General features: G+C 43.9%; 1 protein-coding gene across 1 annotated transcript; it reads right to left on the reverse strand.

The window, feature by feature from the left end:
* Positions 1-21: 21 nt before the first annotated feature.
* On the reverse strand, positions 22-5,488 carry POLD4 (DNA polymerase delta 4, accessory subunit). The gene is made up of 5 exons (XM_081884895.1): positions 5,304-5,488; positions 3,760-3,909; positions 1,914-2,012; positions 1,503-1,614; positions 22-449 (listed from the first exon to the last, which is right to left on the reverse strand). Exons 2-5 carry the CDS (start codon positions 3,854-3,856, stop codon positions 425-427), a joined length of 333 nt encoding a protein of 110 aa, XP_081741021.1. The 5' UTR covers positions 3,857-3,909; positions 5,304-5,488; the 3' UTR covers positions 22-424.
* Positions 5,489-10,122: the final 4,634 nt, after the last annotated feature.

Below are 10,122 nucleotides of genomic sequence, written 5' to 3' on the forward strand. Positions count from 1 at the left end.
CCCCAATGACACATGTAGCTGTTAGATGTGCAAGTGTTTTATTTCTCAGTCAATTAACTTGAAAGCCAATTCAACAAACCAAGCAAGTTTGCAAAGAGCACACAACAGTAAAATAAACAGGATGCAGTGCCATACTAAGCTTGGCTTCCAAGAACTAGTCACCCAGTTTTGGGGATTCTTTTCCCCAGCACAGCATATTGATCCAAATCAATCCTCACCTTCATTTGACCTCAGCCATCTAAGTACTCCCTAAGAAGCTTTGATTAGGGCCAGAACCCATAAGTGGAGACCAGCTAGTAGACCTTGGCATCTTTTTAGGGCTGTTACGTCCAAGCACAGAATCTCCACGATAGGAATGAAGGCGTTATCCAATAATGTCAAAACTCAGGGACTTCTCAGGCTGAGATACCATCACATTTTCCTCTCAGAGGCAATATCCATGCCACAGGCTGCAAGGGAAGCATATGGAACATGGTTACTGTCTGAAAGAATCCTGACTTTGCATCTTACATGCCTCCTCCACCTACTGTGCCAAACAGCAGGCATGGGCAGCACAACAGCAGCAATGGTGCATGTTTTACAGTCAGTATAAGCAAATGATCTGTGGGGAGGCCACAGCTCTCAGCTTTCAATTCTAGGAAATTATTGACCAGAGAGAAGGTGGCAAGTAGGAAAAGGAATATATAGGAAGGAAGTGGGGGAAAGGATAAGTGGGAATACCTGCTACTGAGCGTGCCCACATTTCTTACATGTAAGCCTTTTTAACCCTTTAAAATTTTTGTTGCCCCCTTAAAGTTGGGCCCTGAGCTGCTTTCAGAGACTCTAGTGAGCATAAGAATGATGGGCCAAAGTCATGTCTGGATGTGAGACAAGGAAGCCCCATGTAAGCTATTCGGTGCTTCCTAAAGCAAGTAAACTGTAAATACATACTAAGGCTTCAGTGCTCAGTGCTTCAAATGGAGTCGTAGTAAATGATGTGGGTTGGAAGTACAGCAAAGGTGAAGCAAAAATCTCATTCTTCGGTAAGGTTCTCACACAACATGCAAGCTGACTGCCAAATGTCAACTTCGTAAGCGCCTCTGCTTCATGACAATCTTGGCCACTAGGACTTCCAACCATGAAACGGCCAGGACAGTCTGCCAAACACCCTGACAGAAGCTGCAAATAAAGGAGAACTTGTTCTTGGCAACTGATCCCTTTCCTATTCTAATCCCTGATAGGTGAGTTATGGATTTTATACTTGACCTTTGCTAAGCTCATACTTCCATTTGCCCAATTCATTTTGTGTATTACCTCTTGCGATACAGTACTCCTCATTCATACAGCTGTGAATAAAAGATGCCCAGAGCTTAGCCAAATTATCACGTGACCTGCTTAGCACTGCCATGGCCTTGCACTACCAAGCCCAACCTCAATAGTCTTCCTCTTCCAGATCTCATTACCCTAGAATAGATGCTTCCATCCAGTGCCTAAGAAGGACAGAGCAGCTTTTCCATACTAACCTGTATGTAACGAGAGGGTCCTTGTTGTGCTTCTCTAGCAATTCCCGCACCATAGCAGGGGGGTTGAGACCCAGTAACTCTGCCCTCTCCCAGCGTTGCAAACGAGTGATTCCTGTCAGGGGGAAAAAGGTCTCTCAAAGTGGCCTCTTCAACACCAGCGATCTTCAACCATCTTCCTTGCAAGTCTATTGCCACTAGATGGACTTGAGAATTAACTAGGAGTCCCCTTACCTGGTATGCTGCCACTAATTATAATGTAACACTTTAACAGAGCATAGGGAGACTGGTCCCTGCCCCATGGAGGTATATCTAAAATTGTGCATAGAGGGAGGCAGGGAAAACCTATGCTTTCATTGTGGTGATGTGTACTTTGGCTCAGTTGTAGTTAGCAGCATGATTGGAAGTTCTTACCTGTACAGGGGCCGTACTGCCAACTGAGGTCAAATTGCTTTAGTGTCTCCAGCTGGTCTGGATGTGCAGCATCTTGGACTTCCTGGACTGTCACTGCGTCTGATCAGAGAGAAATGGATGATCATCACTGCATTATGGAGAGCCCTTGTATGAAATGAGTGTGCAGGAAAGGCTTAACATAATTCTTTAGCCAACCCCATTACATTAGTTATCTCTGGTTTGCTCTACAACCTGTATAACTCTGCCTGTGTTTTTTTAGCATCTCTTCACCCACACTTCAATCTCATGTAAATATGAACACACACAACATGTGCTGACTGAAGGAAACAACACTAACATAATTAATCCATTGCTCATTGAGAATGCTCCTCTTCTGTGGAGGGTTCCCAACCTTTTGGGAGTATATGTTTCATATAATTTTACTTCCTGCTAAATGATTTTTCAAATACTTCACTTTCACAGCAATCCTGTGCAACAGTTCATCACCACTGTACTATAGCAACTTGCTAGCTAAGCAAGTGGCAAGCCTATTACTGATTAACCCTCACTTGCATAACCGTGGTATTGAGTTATGTGCAGATCCAACAAACAACCTAGGAGACAACCAAAGCAAGACCGTGCAGGGAAAGAGTTTGCAAGAACTGATGTATTGCAAATCTCAAGGGCCACTCCAATGGGCATCCATCTACTCCCCACCTAAAGCTGCTGGATTTTCACCCTTTCCCCCCATTCAGATTATCTACCTATTGGTAGCAGAGGTGTCACCTTGTGGTGAGTGGGCTTGCACATGCCTATGACCCTTGTGAGTGAAGCCGTCGGGAGTCTCGTACTCCCAACATGGTCACCCAAGGTGGCAAGGTCAAAGGGGAGGAGCTAGACAAAGAATGATCCAAGAAGTCCTCAACAACAGAGCAGTTGGCAGATAACAATTGGCATGTTACATCAGCTGTGAAGGCGGATGAAGGCTGTAGCAGATAAGACAGAGCCTTCCTGCGAAGACTGTGCTTTGGTCAGCGTGCACTGATCTACACACATGAAACAAATTCACACACAAGCATCTTCCAAAAACCCATACCAAACCCAAACCCATAAAACTCCCATGGCGATCGGCAAATGGTAATGGTGTCTCCGAAAATTTTTACACATCACTTGGGAAGACAGGTGAACTAATGCCGGTGTACTGAAAGAAGCAAAGATCACCAGTGTTGAAGCAATTATTCTTCAGCATCAACTATGTTGGACTGGTCATGTGTGGATGCTTGATTATCGTCTTCCAAAGCAACTACTCTATTCCGAACTTAAAATGGAAAGTGTAATGCAGGTGATCAACAAAAGAGGTTTAAAGACTCCCTCAAGGCAAATTTTTAAAAACGTATAAAAACTGACAATTGGGAAACACTGGCCTGTGCGCTCCAACTGGAGAACAGCCTTTACCAAAGGTGTAATGGGCTTTGAAGATGCTTGAACTCAGGATGAAAGGGAGAAACACAATAAGAGGAAGACACATTTGGCAAACCCTCACATGATCAACTCCCGCCTAGAAACCTATGTTTCCACTGTGGAAGGATGTGTGGATCCAGAATTGGCCTCACAGTCGCTTACGGACTCACTGTTAAGATTGTGTTCTTGGAAGACAATCTTACTCGGCTACGAGAGATCGCCAAAGAAGAAAAAGGATTTACGGGAGCACGACCAAATCGGTTGCACTGGGCACGGAGCCTTGGGGGTGCTGCAGGGAATGCTGAAAGTATGATTTAGAATGAAGTGAGAGAGGTGAGGGGTGCTGAATTTTTGTGTCGCACCAGGTGCTGCTGAAATTCACGCATCCCTTCCTAGCAATACTCACCATGGAGCGGGCTCTGAGCCTTCTTTGTTTCCTTACTGTCTCTTTTCCTCTTCTTCACCACTTGGAAGGAGTCTGTGATTAGCCGTTTCCTGCCCATGGTTCCATGGGGCAATGCTCACAGAGCATTAACAGGCTGCTCTAAACAAGGAGCTGAGGAGAAGCAGAGACTGTTAGACAAGCTGCTGACTAGGACCTTCAATCTCCAAATCTACTGTCCTAACACCAGCTACCTAACACCAAAACGACTTTATTTCTGGGAGAAACCCCCCCCCCCCCCGCAAAAAGGTGTCTGGACTCTCCAAGCTGGTGGCCTTCTCCCATGTGGAAGTTCTTTGCCTCCAAACACATTAAAGAGCCTAAGTTTATGTAAAGGAGAAGTATATTCTGTGCATGGTCAGAGACCCTACACTCTTTATAAATGCATTTGCATTTTCCAGGACTGTGTGTTGACACTAAAAAATTCTCAGTCCGACTCCAAGGCAGCGCAAAATCCCTTCCCTGAGCGGGAGGCTATTCCTCTGTCAGGAAGTGCGACAGAATCTCTTGCGGTCCCCATCCTGGACTCTGCTTCCTCCTGCAGCCATCAAAGCAATGCACGATTCGGCCCTCTCCTCATCCAGACCTCGAGAACAGACTCCCCGGTTCCTGCTCTAACCACTGGTTACTCTCCCCCACACCCAAGAATCCAAGAGGCCTGGGGATCAAAACGATCCCCTCCCCCTCACCCCTCTGAACAAATAGATACATCACCCTCATGTTCCTTCTATAGCAGCCGCGTTCCGGTTTTTGGACCCTTCCTTTCCAGACGCCCCCGCCCGCAGCCTTTTCGAGTCGCCCCCACGAGTTCCCTCCCCTAATGCCCAAACGCGGAAGGGTAGGAGAGTCTCTCTCCTCCTGTCACCCCGGAAAAACGGCTCCGCGAGATCTCTAGAAGCAGCTGCGTCCTTACCAGGAGCCGGGGGCTGTCGGTGCTCCCCCCCCCAATGTCTCTTGGGGGCGATGCGAGGACTGCGGGGTGGGAGCTGCTGGCACGAACGGCTTTCGATTCCCCCCCAGAGTCGCTCTGGGTCTCCCCGGAGCAGCCGCTTGTTGTTTTTGCACGGATCGGCCAATAGCAGCGCTGCTTTCGCTTTGCGTTCAAGGCGGCGGCAGCAGAGGCCGATCCGGGGAAGGACGGCGGGTTAAGGCGTCGCAGGTGGCGCCTGTTGCTCTTCGGGGCCCCGCAATTCTCTCGGCTGTTTCCTCGCTCCCCGCACTCCATTCCCCAGTCCCGCATCTATGCGCTCTCTTCCTTTTGCTCCAGAGATTTTGCCGCGATCAGAGGAGCAGAAGCCACAGAACCGCCAGAGGTAGCAACGAGACGCCTGCCGATTAATAGTAAGGCACGGGGCATGTCCGGGCCAAAACGCTGATCCGGAGACGGACCAAGAAAGGAGCGGAGCGTCCAAACGAGGAAACGCCGCCATAGCAACTTGCCTGCTGCGCTAGCTTAGCCGCTGTTTGGGCAAGGAGTGGGGAACCGGAGCAGAAAATAAATGCTTTACCTGGAGACAGTTTTTCCCAAAATCACTGAACTAGAGAGCAGCTTCCAGCAGCAGTGGTCCTCTCCCTTATAGCTCCCTCGATCCCTGCTCCTCCGCGATCTCCTTCAGCACCACCTGGTGGGAGAGGCTTGCAGCCGGCAGAAGCTTCCCCTGAAGCAAGCACTCACCTCCCGTTCTATGGAAGCAGACTCGCCTCTTTTTCATTCGGAGAATCGGCCAATTAATCTGGATCATCCAGATCACAGCCCACTGGGACAGCTTTCAGAGATAAGGAAGCTTCTCTTGGCTTCTTTCAAAATCAATTGCATTATGAGGATGAGTTCAGGAGTCACAACTGGGAAGCGTTAACCACCCCCCCCACACACGTTAGCTGCAACCTATTGAAAATTTTCTCCATGCTGCTAGGCTTCAAAAAGGTGTCTATTGGTTGCAGTGGAAGGTGTGAGGATTTTAAGATCCTGTGCCAAGGTTTGGAATTTGTGTTTCAAACGTGAATACGGGTTCTGGGTCAAATTCTAGTTCATTTAAAAATCTTGGACTTAGGGGGACAGCCTGGAGCAGGAGTTCATTTCTACAGATAAATGTAGTGACTGTTTCACAGAACAACAATTACAAACAGCATACAGGTGTCTTTTATTATTTTTATGTTTCCTTAAATTATTATTATTATTATTATTATTATTATTATTATTATTATTATTTCTGAATTTCTTAGTCACTTTATCTTACACAGGGCAACCCAAAGCAACTAAAAAAGAAAAGAACAAGAGTGAGAACTAGTGCTTTAATGAAAAATTATACTGCATTTTTTTACCATTCTCCATTAATGAAAAAAGAAATTGCATTCAAAAATTGCAAAAAAAGAGAAAAAATTCAGAGAAATCCTCATGGGTTGGATGCAAAGTTTTTTTCTCCAATTGTTTTTTACATTTAGTTTACTCTCTGTAGACCTTTCCTAATAAATATAAGAATTCTCTCATTATTCCCCTTCTCTGAATGAAAAAGAAACAAACCCATCACTACCCCGATCCTGGAGTTTGCTGTCCGTCTCTTAAACATATTGCTTTTAAAAAATATTTCACATAAGGCACCTTAAGCTATATATCAAGAATGGTCAACCAGCCAAGCAATGGTCTAATGATATAATAGTGAAATATTAGCTTTTCCAGTACTTGGGGGGGGCGGGGTTGGTTTGTGTGTTTGTGTTTTGTTTGTTTGTTCTTGCTTTTATTATGTATTTTGTGTTTTTATGTTGTTTTTTATGTTGTGAGACGCCCGGAGATCTATGGAAGAAGGGTGGGGTATACAAATTTAAGAAATAATACATAAAGCATTTAGTAGCCTGTTCTAGACATATTTAAAATTAAATTGAAATACATAGCAAAGCAGCTATTGCGGCTACTTTTCATATCTGATAAGAATTAAGGTTAAAGTTAGTCCTGATGGATATTCAGTTAGTCTAAAACACATTTTCCCTTCTGTCTCTTTTAAGTCAATCATAAGTCTCTTTTTTCAGTCTCTTTGAGACAACACTTTGGACACAAATATATCTTGTTTGGATGCCATCACGATCTAAGCATACCTACAGAGGCACCTTTAGGCAGGGCTCGTCATATTTATCTCTCCCACACGGTGCCCAATTTCACCAAACACATACAATGCATTTGAGACAGACATATATCAGTGACGCAAATGCTGGTTGAGTTGCCTGTCGCCCCCTGCCCAATACCGCAGATATTATTATTTACTAAAGCACCACATCCATTTAATCATTCATTTACTTGCCTCACGTAAAGAGGGTAAATACCTTGTAAAGCATTGTAACATTACTGGGGATCTTTCATTCGGAGAATCGTCCGATTATTCTGTATCATCTGAATTACATCCCACTGGGCCTGCGGCTGCAACCCAAGAAATAATTCTGTGGAGTGAATGAACCATTTAGTATAACATATACATAACACTACCATCACTCGTGCCCCAAAGCAAAGCCCGCCTTAGACAGACCAAGCTGGAGAAGAGACACACAGTAGGTGGGTGTTCAGCTTTGGTTTCTGATTCCTAATCTGCTTTTACCAACAGGAAGACCACAACAGAGTAGCTGAAAGCATGGTGGAGCATCAGTAGCTCATATAAGACCATGTTTGTGGTCTATCATGAGCACTGAGCACTCCTATAAGCTCAGGAGCTGTGCCTTCTTGCACCTGTGTTGAAAATAAATCCCTAATTTCAGGCTGTGTACATACACCAACATTTAAAGCCTATTCACACATACCAATAATCCTGGGAACTTTAGTTTACCCATTGCAAATTTTGCTCAATATATTGTTGTGCATAGCATACAACTTTTGAGCAGAATAATAAAATAGGAAGTTGATTGGAAAACAGAAGAATGCATAGGTTTGCAAACTGCTGTGCCTAAACAACAGTTTAAATTGCCAAATATGTTTTGTCCGGTTCTTCAACAGTGGCAAATACTGATAAATTAATGCAGAATACACAGTGAACTGGTTCACACATAACTTTAAACCATAGATATGGTTCCTAAGACTGGAAGCAGACCTGAGTAACAGCTTTCAGAGATGAGGAAGCTTCTATTGGCTTCTTTCAAAATCAACTGCATTAAGAGAAGGATGAGTTCAGGAGTCACAACTGGGGAGCGTTAACTCCATACAAACACGCACACTAGCTGCAACCTACTGAAAATTTCTTCCATGCTGCTAGGCTTCAAAAAAGTGTTCTATTGGTTGCAGTAGAAGGTGTGAGTATTTTAAGATCCTGTGCCAGGGTCTGGAACTGTGTTTCAACCCTGAGTGGGGATTGTGGGTCAAATTCTGGTTCATTTAAAAATCTTGGACTTAGGGGTACAGCCTGGAGCAGGAGTTCATTCCTACAGATAAATATAGTGACTGTTTCACTGAACAACACTTACTGTACATACAGGAGTCCTTTATTATTTTTCTGTTTCCTTCAATTGGAAATTATTATTATTATTTACTGAATTTGTTAGTCACTTTATCTTACAACCCAAAGCAACTTACAAAGAAAAGAACAAGAGTGAGAACTGGTGTTTTAATGAAAAATTATACTGCATTTTCCCCCCATTCTGCATTAGTGATAAAACAAATTGCAGAGAAATCCTCATTGGTTGGATGCATTGTTTTTCTCTCCAATTGTTTTTCCCATTTAGTTTACTCTCTGTAGACCTTTCCTAATAAATATAAGAATTCTCTCATTATTCACCTTTACCACATTTTAAAATTTATCCCTCCAGAAATTGGAAGGTCAATAAAAATATCTAGTTTAATTATGCTTCACATAGAAACTAGAACATAAGAGCCTGCTGGATTGGGTCAATCAAGTCCAGCATCCTGTTCTCATCACGGCCAACCAGATTATTTATATACATTTACCAAACATAATATCTAAGATAATTCATTCTATGTCAATATGTAAGTACAAGTCCATCCAATTTATCCAAATATATTTCCTCACAAAATATCTTAGATACATCCTACAGACATAAGAATGAATTATTTCTCCAAGACAAAAAGGCAGCTCAACATTGCCATTTGCTGGTCATTTCGCAATAGTTGGGTGTAGCCCCAATATTCTTCAAACCTGGTTCAAGTACAGTTTTTCCCCCTGGCTAGCCCGAAGTTGATTTATTTAAAATTTGACATATGCTTAGAGTGTCAGTATCAGATTTGCTTTCCAATATGTTATGGAAACAATTCTAGCTGCCAATTCTAGCTGATGGAAGAGAAATGTATCTTTATCAGAGAAGCAAGTTGTTGGAAGTTTTGTAGCCATGGAGGGAAAACGAGCTTACTTCAATCCCAACCCCTACCAATACCCTCCCCAATGGTTCACTAATTGTAATTGACAACAGAACTATATAAATAATCCCTGTAGTTCTGTTAGACTTGTTACAGAATGATTAAACCAATGACTGAACCCTCTTCGGAGTCCAACCTTCATGCCAACGCACAAGGACGCTAATAGTCAAGATCCGTTTTACGGATCATTTGAACAGCATGACAGGGACTGTCAGTAAATCATATATTGCTCAGGTGATCATTAACTGTTTACAGTGGACCCTCTGGTTACAAATTTAATTTGTTTTGGGGGTCCGTGCAGACCCCAAAGAATCCGCAACTAGAGGCGCCACTTCTGTGGACGCAGAAAAGCACGATAGAGCATATACACCCAGCGTGCAGAGTGCTTCTGCGCATGCGCAAGCAGCAAAAACTGGAAGAATACACTTCCGAGTTTGCCGCTTTCGCAACCTGAAGATTACATATTCAGAGCGGTATGTAACCGAAGGGTCTACTGTAGTTTAAGTTGCCATTCTTCTTTAGCTGGGACTTTGCTTGCTTTCCAAATCCTCCATTATTTCCTTCAACTCATCCTGGTGGAAGAAGCTGCAGCAAACCCACCTCATTCTTATCCAGGAACACAGCCAATTCTTCTGCATCCGTGGGATCCAATTACACAAGGCCTGTGGCTACAATCGCAAGGAACGATTATGTTAATGGTTCACTCACTCTAGTATAAATTCCCCCTCCTAATCATAGCAGTCCCTAAAGTTACCAAGCTGGAGAGAGGACTCCAATTGAAAAGGTCCGTGTTACTGTTTTGGACAGCAGGTGAGCAGTATGACAGGGACTGTCAGTAAATCATATATTGCTCAGGTGATCATTAACTGTTTACAGTGGACCCTCTGATTACGAATTTGATTTGTTTCGGTGGTCCGTGTGGACCCCAAAAAATCCGCAACCAGAAGCGCCGCTTCTGCGGACACAGTCAGCATGATAGA

The sequence above is a fragment of the Podarcis melisellensis genome (assembly GCF_964234715.1).
Source record: "Podarcis melisellensis genome assembly, chromosome: 1".
Taxonomy (NCBI): Eukaryota; Metazoa; Chordata; class Lepidosauria; order Squamata; family Lacertidae; genus Podarcis; species Podarcis melisellensis.

What these genes read in the sequence shown, in the direction of transcription:
- POLD4 (XM_081884895.1), bottom strand. Translation starts at nt 3,856, where the DNA reads ATGGGCAGGAAACGGCTAATCACAGACTCCTTCCAAGTGGTGAAGAAG. An exon ending in GGCTCAGAGCCCGCTCCATG is followed by an intron (nt 2,013 to 3,759) that starts GTGAGTATTGCT and finishes CTCTCTGATCAG; the next exon opens with ACGCAGTGACAGTCCAGGAA. An exon ending in GCAGTACGGCCCCTGTACAG is followed by an intron (nt 1,615 to 1,913) that starts GTAAGAACTTCC and finishes TCCCCCTGACAG; the next exon opens with GAATCACTCGTTTGCAACGC.